Source organism: Panthera uncia, assembly GCF_023721935.1.
Source record: "Panthera uncia isolate 11264 chromosome A1 unlocalized genomic scaffold, Puncia_PCG_1.0 HiC_scaffold_17, whole genome shotgun sequence".
In the NCBI taxonomy this organism is placed as follows: domain Eukaryota; kingdom Metazoa; phylum Chordata; class Mammalia; order Carnivora; family Felidae; genus Panthera; species Panthera uncia.
Window position 1 is genome coordinate 38,404,839 of NW_026057577.1, and position 12,311 is coordinate 38,417,149.

The window sequence follows — 12,311 nt, forward strand, 5'->3', positions numbered from 1 at the left end:
AATCCAATACTTCTTTTCTTTTCTTTTCTTTTTCTTTTTTTTTTTTTTTTTTGCTAAAATTATTCCACTAGAGACATTGGAAACTTTTTCACTTGGGCTCCTGTGTCCCTTTGACATATTCCCATCAGTGTATTTTTTTTTCAAGCACTTCCTTACATTTTGGCACTAAAAAAGGCTCTAGCCTCATCTTGTAGATTTCTTTCCTTAGTCCCAGAATCACACATATCTGGAAGGATTCCTGGTTCCTTTCATTGGACAATGGTTTTAGAAATCAAGATGTGGGTGCTAGTTGTAACTGTTGCTACTTGGGTGTCATTTTTTAGGCTTTCTCAAATGACAAAGAAATAAGTATATGTACATAAGCTCATGCATACACACATTTATAAATGTTGCTTTACATAATCAGGTATTTCTCTATGAAGTTCAAGATGAGTTCTGATGTCTCCAACTCCAATTTGTCACCACATGGACCATCTAACCTCCTATTCTTGATCCAGCAATCAGAAATGATTGTAAGCTTTTTAAAGACAGCAGTAGTGCCTTAATTCATTGTGACATCCCAAGTGTAATGCTTGGCACATAGAGTGCACACGTGGACTTGCGATCCCAATAATTTCAATTCTGGAAGGGAATACAGATAAATTTGCAAACGCTACCCAATAGAGATTTCAAAGACTAAAATCACAACGATTTATTAGGGCAACAGTGTAAGAGGGTGCATAACAAAGGTCTGATTTAAGTGTGTTTATTCAACTCTGTGAAGGGAAAATGACAGCAATGCATCTAAGCTACGCAAAAAGGATTCAGGCTTCCTTGAAAGGGATTCAAGTGGCATAAAATGGTTTGTTTCCCCACAGCAATTTACATTTATTAAAATAGCTAATAGGCATAATCATTGTCAAAACAGAGCTTCCACCCTGTATAATGTCTTAATATATTCTCGAAGTTCCTGACAAACAGGCACAAAGCCACGGCAGATTAGACTCTAAGTGGAGGATCACTCTAATAGCACAGCAGAAAAACCAATCTCACACTTCTGGAAGGAAAATAAGACCTGAGAACAGCCTTTGAAGGTGAAGGGTAAAGTACAAAGGCGAAGGTGCTACAGTAGTGCATCAGCTAGAAGGGGAATGGGCTCTAATGTGACACTCTGCATTAATGATGCTAATTTATGTCTGGGTAAGTGTGTGTGCATGACACAGAGGAAAAGTGAAGAAGTCTCTATTATACCACGGAGAAGCTCATCTCAAATCTCTTGGAAGGGTACGTGCTTTACCCGGGAACTGCCTCACATGGGCATATATTATGTAGATTCTGTGTCAGTTTCATATGAACAAATCACTCGTCTCCTTAAATCTATTCTGGAGCATTTCCAATCTGTTCTTTATACTGCAGCCACAATGATCTTTTTGAAACACAAATGTGGTTGTTGCTCCTCATAGTCCTACATTTAAACATTTTACTGCTTTTCTTTATTCATAGGATAAAAAAAATAATAATAAAGTCCTCTTACTCCTTCAAGGCTCTCTGCAAGATACGTCTTCTAATGCCAGTCCTGTGGGAACTCAAGCCACATGGGGCATCATTCACTTGCCTGGACACACACTCTCTCTGTGCTACTGCTATAGGGCCCTTGTCCATGTAGTTCTCTCTACCAGCGTCATCCCTCCACAGCCAACTGCTACTGTGGCATTAGGATTTAATTCTATCACCCCTTCACCAGGGAAGCTTTCCCTGTCTGGGTCCAAAAGCCTTTTACACACTCTCCCAGTACCACAAACTCTTCCTTTACAGTGCCTGTCACAGCTACAACTGTCTAATCATCTTTATTATTCTTGATTAATGTATTTCCCCAGAGGGGCTCTTACTCCATATCCCTGGCACCTAACCCCATGCCTGGCACATACTAAGGGCCCAATAAAGTATGCACTGAATCAACAAATGAAAAGTGACCAGTGCATTCACCCATGCTACTGCTAAGGCTTTCCTGAACATTAAGGCTCCTCTTTAGACTCTGAAGAATATCTCATTTCACAGCAGAAATTCGGTGGGTCACCCGTGTGATGAGTATAGGAAATACACTCTGCTAGGCTTTAGTAGCTTCTACAAAAACAGGAGGTCCTTTTTATCATATGAGTTATTAATGCAATGAAATGAATGTTTATTAATACATTACATGCATTGTATGGAAGTGGACATTAACGGGATGTGAAAAAACAACCCTGCCCAGAAAAGGTCAGCTATGGCGCTTATTATATACTAATACTTAAGATTATTTTTATCAAGTAATTTTGATTTATTTCACAATATTCCAAATGCTACCATTGGTTTTCAGACTCTAATCATTGTGTCTGTTTTTCACTCAACAAATATTTACTGAGCATATTTATTACATGCCAGTCACTGTGTTAGACCCCACTGAGCAAGAGACCCAAGGTGCTTGCCCCAAGTGGAAGCAGACAGCCAACACAGATTGATAGTCATTTCAGATTAGTGTGAGGCTGATAAGGAAGAAGTCATGTTATATGTGTGTGACATAATTTCCACTGTTTCAGCATGATCTTAAGCAATCCAAATGTCTCATTGGGGTAACCTACATCATTACTGCTCTGTGATATCAAGTAGATCACAGAGTTTTCACCTGACGAGTGATTAGAGGATTCTACGTTTTAATGTCACGGTCTCCCATAAGGATTTAAATGTATTCACTCCCTCTATTTAAATAAATGACTAGGGAAAACACAAGGTGTATCTTTTCTGAGGAGTTGCTATACTCCCCCAAAATCTCTACTGCCAGTTTTGATGTATCCCAAAAGATCAGAGTGCCTTATCCTCTAAGATGTATATCTCAACAGAGCATCTATTTCATGGCAAGAGATTTTTCATTTGGTTTTAGTGATAAGTAATTCAAGAAGTAGTTAGTGGCACAGAAATCTTAAAGACATGGATGGAGAGATAGTAAAGTTGACACAGACTGAATCAAGACTCTCTTCATAAGGATTATAAGCCTTGAGACCTAGGACAATGTTGGCAGCATAACTGGTCCTCAATAACTATGGGTTAAATATTGCTGGATGAAGGATGACACTTTGAGAAAATTAGTTAGTTGAAGCATGGGACCATAGTGGAGAGGAAGATAAAAGCTAATATTGAAGTGGTTGGCTTATCAAGAGGAAAAGCCACAGAGAAAGGATCCCAAGAACAGTATCCCTTTCGTTTCCTTTTGACCAAGGCCTTGGACTCCTAAGTGGTTGGTCAGGAAGCTGGGAGAATCTCAGAACAGACAAATGGCAGCTCTGAGGAGCCACCGCTCAGGACTAATGCTGTAGCCTATTGTCTTCAATGGAGAAGAACAATCAGCAGATTGATAAATTCTTCTGTTTACACTCCTGAACAAATAAACTAATTGCATCTTTGTTTTTAACCTAACAAATCATAGCTTCATTACAGGTCATTAGTGACCATTAATACACAGAACTGTTTGCATTTCACTGGTATATCTGAATTACAGTCTTGCCTCACACACCAGCTCAGTCAAGCTTCCAAAGGGAAACCCCGTTATCAGGCCTCAAGTGGGACTAAAAACAAACTAACAATTAGCCTCTGCAATTGAACTGTGATGCAGAATTATTCATTATTTTGGTTCACTGTTGAACTAGCCATTCCCTTTGTAGTGCAGACAGGCTCTTTGGGCCCAAAGAGTAAGCAACCACCTCTCTGAACATTTTCAATTATTCTCAATGACAGCTAATGTTGTACTGGCCAGCAACACAACCCTGTTTGTGTGGTACCAGTACAGGCAGTTCTAAATTCATAGCACAGTGGCTGATTAGAGTGCAGGTAAGAGCAAGGAGCACATTGGGGATTGTCAGAAATATCAAGGGACAGGAACAAAATCTATATGGCAAAAAAAGGGGAGGCAGGGTAGAGAATACACACACACACACACACACACATATATATATATATACATATATATATTCTTTTTATCATATGAGTTATTAATGCAATGAAATGAAGGTTTATTAATACATTACTTGCATTGTATGGAAGTGGACATATATATATGCATATAGTACATCCACTCACACATCAACTAGGTGGTCCAGAATTTTAAAAAGTCCACTTGAGGCTTTGGATTATCCATACGAAAAGCCAAGACACTTGAACTGGATCATTGCCAAGCCTCCACTTCATCTTGTGTTAAGCAGTCACAGAGGGGCATGAAGTGATTAACAGAGACGAACGATCTCAGAAACATCTGAGGACTTTCTAACATACCAATTGCTATTTGGGAGCAAATCTATGGTCCATGTTATCTACGGTTTTGTTGCTTCAAAAAATGTCCCCCAGGGAAGACCATGTTTGGCTATGAATGTGCAAAGGCCATAGAATGAGAGGAGTTGCTAACAAGGCAAGCAATGGCAGCCATATGCTGCCGAAGCCATTTTTATTTTTTATTCTAGGCTCACTACCGAGCACATGACTCATGCTTCAGCTCAACATGTACAAGGACACTCTAGCATCCTATGCAGTTTAAAAAGCTCTTTCAAATGAGTTATCCAAACCACAATGAGATACCACCTCACACCATTCAGAATGGCTGAAATTAACAACTCAGGCAACCACAGATGTTGCCAAGGATGCGGAGAAGGAGGAATCCTTTTGCACTTGCTGGTGGAAATGCAAACTGGTGCAGCCACTCCGGAAAACAGTATGCAGGTTCCTCAAAAAATTAAAAATAGAACTACCCTATGACCCAGCAATCGCACTACTAGGTATTTATCCAAGAGATACAGGTATGCTGTTTCAGAGGGGCACATGCACCCCATTGTTTATAGCAGCACTATCAACAATAGCCAAAGTATGGAAAGAGTCCAAATGTCCATCAAGAGATAAATGGATAAAGAAGATGTGGTATTTATATACAATGCAGTATTAATCGGTGATCAAAAAGAATGAAATCATGACATTTGCAACAACATGGATGTAGCTAGAGTGTATTACGCTAAGCGAAATTAGAGAAAGACAAATATCATATGTCAAGACGGACTTTTCCCTGAAGTCACCCAACTGCTAAGTAACTCAGGTAGGATGAACCCGTTATCTTCTGGTCACACCACTGTCCCTACATGGGGACACTTTTCATTCTTCCTCATATCATCTGACTCCCTCTCCTCAGCCTCCAGGCCTCAGAAGACCATGTCTTTCTTCATGAGCTCTCCACTGAGTCCTCTTACATCATCTCACAGTCCCTTGTACATCCCCATCACAGGACGTCTCATACTGCATTGTATTTACTTGTTGTCCTGTGTCCCTACTGGTCTGTAAGTTCCTGAAGGGAAGAGTCCAGGTGTGTGTACTACCCCTCTGTATCCCAATGCAGAGTTCAGCCCTGGGCACCTAAGTGCTCAATAAATACTTAATCAATGAAAGGTTATATGGCAGCCTCCTTTCAAACCACTCTGCTGCTACATACAACAGTATTGTTTCCCAGCGGAGCACCGTTTGGGAAGTCAGATAGTCGTAGATGGCTTTATGCCCTTACACTGCTGTTAAATAACCTTAGCCTCATGATGAAAACTCAAGGCAACCTTAACTGAATTTTAATGGATTCCATTTCTGAAGAAAGTAGCTGAACTTGTGAAAAAAAAAAAAAACCCCTTGAAGTGATGCTTACATTATGTTAACACAAGCACATTCATTCATTTTATACCTCACACTCAATCACAGAGCTATGAACAAGGCTTAGCCACAATCCCTCAGCATTTGGAAAAGGGCACTGCCTTTGAACTTTGAAAGGATTTTTCAGAAACAGTCGAACTTGATGAGGTGCGGTGAAAAGCAGTCTCTCTCCCAACAAGCTCTTTAAAATTTTTTTTAATGTTTATTTATTTTTGAAGGAAAAAGAGACAGAGTGTGAGGTGTTGGGGGTGGGGGCAGAGAGACAGGGAAACCCAGAATCCGAAGCAGGCTCCAGGCTCTGAGCTGTCAGCACAGAGACCGACACGGGGCTCGAACCCACAAACCGCAAGATCATGACCTGGGCCGAAGCCGGACACCAAACCGACTGAGCCACCCAGGCACCCCCCAACAAGCTCTTTAAATTCTGACTATGAACTGTCTCCTTCCCACTTGCTGCTCTTGTGCTTTTGGAAATTTTAAGCTGATACGACACAGGTCAGAAAAACATGACCAAACCACAAATATTTCAATCCCTCCCCTCCCTTCCCTCTTGGAGGAGGCAAGGAGGGCATCAAGGTTGACAGCTCCAGGGAAACCCATTTGAAGTCCGTCTAGTCTTATTTCATTAAAGCAGCAACTGAGGCCAAATCCAATGAAACTCAGACCGCAGGTCAAAACCATATCAGAACATACTGAAAAGGTTACCTGGTTGCTATGTATGTAACCAGGAATGTAAGAAAGGCACATTGAAATTACAACAGATATAAACTGTTTATTAAAATAGGTCAGACAGAAAAGTGGAGAATCTTTCTCTAGCAAGGAAAGAGTTCAACCCCACCTCCGATCACAAACACCCCAAGGTATTATATGAAAACAAAGCCTCTTCTCTTATATAAAAAAGCACATTAAGAACCTGTCCAGAGTCTATATAGGGTAACATGAAGGCCGCATGATTCCCTTGGGACACCAAAGCCTGACCCTTATCTATAAGCCGACGGAGAATATACATAAACGTATATACATATATAAATACACACACACATCTGCTCCTTATTTTTTTTTCTCCCTTTAAGTCTTTTTTTTTTTTTTTGACGTTTATTTATTGTTGAGAGACAGAGAGTGCAAGCAGCGGAGGGACAGAGGGAGAGGGAGACACAGAATCCAAAGCAGGCTCCAGGCTCTGAGCTGTCAGCACAGAGCCCTATGTGGAGCTCAAACCCACAAATCGCAAGGTCATGGTCTGAGCCAAAGTCGAACACTCAACCAAGTGAGCCACACAGGCGCCCCTCCCTTTAAGTCTTTGACCACATTTTCATTTCATTTTCCTAGAGTAAATGTTTATCTGGAAACTCTTCTTTCCCCATACCATTTCTTAAAGGTCTTACTCTTCAATCTGACTCACAGTTGTTATCTATCTCTGTTACAAACTCCACCTCAAGAGAGAATTCTGATGATTCTTTTTTTTCAGTAACAGTTAGAGTTCTTATGTAAGATGTTATTGCCCAGGGCCCTGAAACACAGTCAAATGAGGAGGCTGTAAAGCTCAACAGTCTCACCACATAGTTTCTTTTTTTTTTTTTTTTTTTTTTTTTTTTTTTTTTTTTTAAATTTTTTTTTCAACGTTTTTTATTTATTTTTGGCACAGAGAGAGACAGAGCATGAACGGGGGAGGGGCAGAGAGAGAGGGAGACACAGAATCGGAAACAGGCTCCAGGCTCTGAGCCATCAGCCCAGAGCCTGACGCGGGGCTCGAACTCACGGACCGCGAGATCGTGACCTGGCTGAAGTCGGACGCTTAGCCGACTGCGCCACCCAGGCGCCCCATAGTTTCAAGAAATGAATAAAACAAAGCTAGCAGAAAAGCTTTCCTGCTACTTCATCCCAATCATGTGGGATGACTCCTACTTATACTAACAGGACCTTCAAGCATTTAATACAGGTAAGAAGTTACTGTTTTTCCCAAATTGTCACGTCTAGATTTCCCTTCTAATTCAAAATTATCATTTAGGGGGCACGTGGGTGGCTCAGGCAGTTAAGCATCTGACTTCAGCTCAGGTCATGATCTCCTGGTGGGTTCAAGCCCCGTGTCGGGCTCTGTGCTGACAGCTCAGAGCCTGGAGCCTGCTTCGGATTCTGGGTCTCCCTTTCTTTCTCTGTCCCTCCCCTGCTAATTCTCTGCCTCTCTCTCAAAAATAAATAAACATTAAAATTTTTTTAAAAAAATTATCATTTAGTAAGGCCATTCATTCTTCATTATACACAAACTAAGAAGCTCTTGTCTCTTTCTTCACCTACTGAGCCAACCATTTTTCTCTGTTAGAGCAGTTAATGTATCTGTCTGGTTCTCTAGCTTGCTCTACATACACTATTAGCATCTTATACAGCAGGGTCCATTCATACAGAGCCACACCTCTTTCCTGGTAATTTTATAACCAGTCATTACTTGTTATTGCTGTGTACGAACAACACATTTCATCAAAACATGTTCTTAGTTCTTAAAACAGTAAGTCCAACAGTGCTTACTATCTATACTTTCTTTTTAATATGTGAAGGAACTGATTTGAGCCCCCAGAACCACTTTTAAGCAAATGGAACTGTTCGACACTTCCATGTTGCTATTTTATTAAGAACATTAGGTATAAACAGTAATACTAATACCTTTATTTCCATAGGTGCTTTCATCTGGATAGTTCATGCTTCATTATTGTGCAACTATTCTCTGTCTTGGGTTCTCCCTTGGCTCCTGTGACAAACAGGGGGTTCAGATCCAGACTCCAGGAGGTAGTGATGCTTCAATTTTTGGTTATATACAGGTGCATTACACACTCCCCAAGCCCCCACTATAGCCTCTTTGAGGTTACTCCTCGTACGTCAAAATCAGGGCTAATATGGTAACATAGCCACACTATAAAAACTCTCTATGCTTCAGCCTTCTCACCTGGAAGTGGGCTGTCTTTGGGTTTTGCAGACCCGGGGTTCTCAAAGAGTTGCTTTCTTTCAACCAGCAGCAGTGGCTCTAGCTGGGCCACCACTAGAAAGCAAATTTTTTGGCTCTTTCCCAGTATTATTTATTTAGAAACTCTGGGAGGAGCCTAGCAATATGCAATTAACAGACACTTCAGGTGATTCTAATAAGCATTAATGTTGAAAACAGAAGGCAGAAGGCATATAAGGAGTTTTGAGGAGACTGGGGCAGTGTTAGGGGAGTAGCCTTCATGTACTTCAAGAGGGATCATGTACACTAGGATACAAAGCTTCACAGTGTAGGGCTAAAAGCAATGGGTTAAAAAAAAAAAGACTGCTCTGGTACACATAACTTTTAAGCAACTGGACGTATTCACCAACAGGAACTGGTTGGTGTCACTGGTTAGAAGAGCCTCCCTTCTCTCCAAGAGAATCTATGAATAAGACAATACAAGAAGTTCTAAACTAAAGCTACAAGATTTTTAAAAAAACAACAAAATTAAGCCTTAAAAAGAAGCTTCAGAATACCACTAATATAGAAAGAGAAATTTATAATTAACTTATTATGATTAATTTTTAGTATCTCAATGCTATTACCTTTAAAAACCATCCTATTGATGGTACATAGAGTAGATAATGGGTTTTCATTTCCCAGTGTTTTATTTCATGTTCAGAAAAGAGCAGCAGTTTGGCTTAGACTCTCACAGGTTCCATATATTATTATATGAGATTATATTTATTATTTAAAAGAGATAAATCACCACCATCCAGATCTGGTACTGGATCAAAGATTAAGGTTAGAGTGTTATTTCCTCCACTGTTTTGTAATGAAAACAACCACCTTGTGACAGTAATGATTCTCTTTTAGGATATAGATGAATGAACTAATATTAATGTAAATACAACCTAACATTATTTAGCAGTTACTGCACACCATGCACCTGGAATTATCCTGAGTACATCACATACACTGTCATATTTAATACTCACAGCAACCTTGGGAAATTAAGCATTGTTATCTGTATTTTATAGAGGAGGCAACTGTGCTTAGGAAGGATAAACCACGTGCCCAAGCTCACAGAGCTGGCAAGTGATGGAGCCAGAATACAAACCTAGTGGTTTCCAGAGTCAGTGTTCTCCACTGGTTAAGTATAATTTTTAGTATAAGCCTAAACTCTAGGGATTTGGAAAGAGAAAGAATGTATGGTACAGTGCAAATAATACTTATGACTAGTTAGGGCTTCTAGAAATACTCAAGAGAGCCAAACAACCACTTATTCAATGTTTAATCTATGCCAGGTACTGAACTAACCACTGTACCATTTCACTAATCCTTATAACAACCACAGAAGATAGTTACTAGTACTGTCCCAATTTTCCATATGGGCAATTATGGTTCAAGGACTTAAGTAATAAGCCCATCTTAATAAAGAATTCATTGCTCACATATTTAAATGGAAATGAAGCAAAAGAAGTACACATAAGCATGTAAAAAATCACTCTGTAAATGGAGCTTCACTACCCTTATGTTTCCAGGGATAAGAATGGTGTCAGTGATAATTCATCCATTCTTTCTTATCTATTTTCTCACTTGCTCTAAATGGCAGATATTCAAGAGTTATATATTTGGGTGTAGTATGCAGTATTGAAACAAAATTAAGTCTACTGCCTTCTCCACATCTTTAGACACACAAACTCCAGCTCTCTGGGGCTTCCAAGGAAGAGAGTGGCCTCAACACCCTTCCATTTGGAATAGTAACAATGAATGACCTTAGAAATGAGACATACCCAGGGTGCCTGAGTGGCTCAGTTTGTTAAGGGTCCAACTCTTGATTTCAGCTCAGATCATGATCTCACAGTTCATGGGTTCTCCCCCCGCATTGGGCTCTGCACTGATAGTGTGGAGCCTGCATGGGATTTTCTGTCTCCTTCTCTCTCTGCCTTTCCCCCACTCATTCTCTCAAAATAAAAAAACAAAAACTTTTTAAAAAAAAGGAAATGAGACAAACCCCACACCCAATGACATACCAAGTTGCTCCCCCAAATAACCTTGTGCTAAGGATGTAGGTGGCCAACATCTTGCAGAGATAATCAGCAACAATGAACACTTTTTCCCAAGAATGCAAAATTTCATCCAGTTGGGAGTTCAGTGGAAGTTGATTTAGTGTTGTAACATCATGGGAAAAGCTCTGTTTCAGGGATCAGAGTCTCTGCACTTCCATTTTGTCTCCACCACACACCAGGTATGTGATCATGGGCAAGTTAATTCCACTAAATTTCAGTTTTTGTACTGAGGAAATGAGAAATAAACTCATTCTCCAATTTTTCTGTGCAGAGTGAACAAGAGCTGTGAAAATCCTTTTGTAGAAATACAAAGCCCCTTCACAGGTGTAAGATGGCATTACTATTTTATGCAACTCTTTCCTTGGCTAAAATTTGGCCACTAACCTATCAACCTGGCTAACCCAAGTTAGCTTACACACTAAATTAAAAGACAAGAGGAAGAGGGACTGTTTAAACATGATAGTCATCAGCTGTACCAAGGACATCTGTGGAACTGTTTGCTCAGTTGTTGTGATGGTTAAGAGGGACTCGTTTCCATTGGCCTTACTTCCCTATAAGCTTGGCAAATCTCCAGATCAGTGAAGGTCAGCATGAAATAGCCTGAGAAACCTTCCTGTGCAAGCAAAAAGGATCACCACCAAACCATTATGTCACTACACACAGGACAGAGACACTCTCAGCAGCTCAAAGGGAGGCTCAATGTATCTTGCCAAAGATGCCTTTGGGTTCCTATTCCAATTTCAAGGTGCTGACTTAATCTCTTTTGCATGTCTACATGAGAGAGTAGAATTTGGCCTCTATGTATATTAGTTGAAACAGCAGTGAAAGGGGATAGTGTGAAGGACATTTTTAAGCAAGGAGAAAAAAAGGAGATTCCATCTGGAGTTACACGTGGAGACATGAATCAAAGATAGTATGCAACACTATAGACTATTTTTATACTCTTAGTGTGAGGATTCAACCTAGAGATGCAAGAGCAAAGAGGTGAAAAGGAAACAATTCCTTTGGTGCTTTTATGTTTATCTTGGACCCTGGTTTCCCCTCAAGGTATCAGAAAGATTAAAATGGCTTTGTGATGTGACACCATCATGCTCCGTTTCCTTTTACAGTTCTTTTCTTAAAATATTTTGTAGGTCAACACAAATGGGTAAAGCCAAAGCAAAGATTAGGAATGTATATTTTCCTTGGATCCATACTTGGGAAGGCATGTTCCTCCTTTCAAGTCACTAGTTGTGGGGCTGTGAAGCTGACTGATTGATTGCCTAAACTCCGGCTCTAGAGCAATTTACTTTCAGGACACCAAAAACGGAGGTTATGGAGGTTGCTTAGACCATATCAATGGCTGGGAAGGAAACCGAGGCTTCTCAGACATAAAACATACCATACTTTCCAAAGCCAGCATCATTTCATGGGTGGATGTTGGGATTTTCAGGCCTACATTTCTCTGACAAAACATACCTATAATCCATCACTAGCAGCCACACTAGAATATACTACACTTGACCAACTGCCGCCATATGCAGACCTCTCCAGTAGGGTCTGGTCATCAGAAATCCACTGATTAAGCATTTAAAGACTGCCTTTGGAAAAACATGCCA

General features: G+C 40.2%; 1 protein-coding gene across 12 annotated transcripts in view; it reads right to left on the minus strand.

Moving 5' to 3' along the window:
- PPP2R2B (protein phosphatase 2 regulatory subunit Bbeta) overlaps positions 1–12,311 on the minus strand; it is a 316,334-nt gene that overhangs the window by 243,325 nt on the left and 60,698 nt on the right. For 4 of the 12 annotated variants that reach the window (XM_049649434.1, XM_049649431.1, XM_049649432.1 and 1 more), the window contains one exon: positions 8,344–8,428. The exons of 7 other annotated variants lie outside the window; for them this stretch is intronic. In XM_049649434.1, the coding sequence (XP_049505391.1) occupies positions 8,344–8,380 (37 nt within the window). In that variant the 5' untranslated portion in view covers positions 8,381–8,428. Of the gene's footprint in view, positions 1–8,343; positions 8,433–12,311 lie in introns of those variants that run through there. One more of the 12 variants, XM_049649435.1, reaches the window with a different exon arrangement.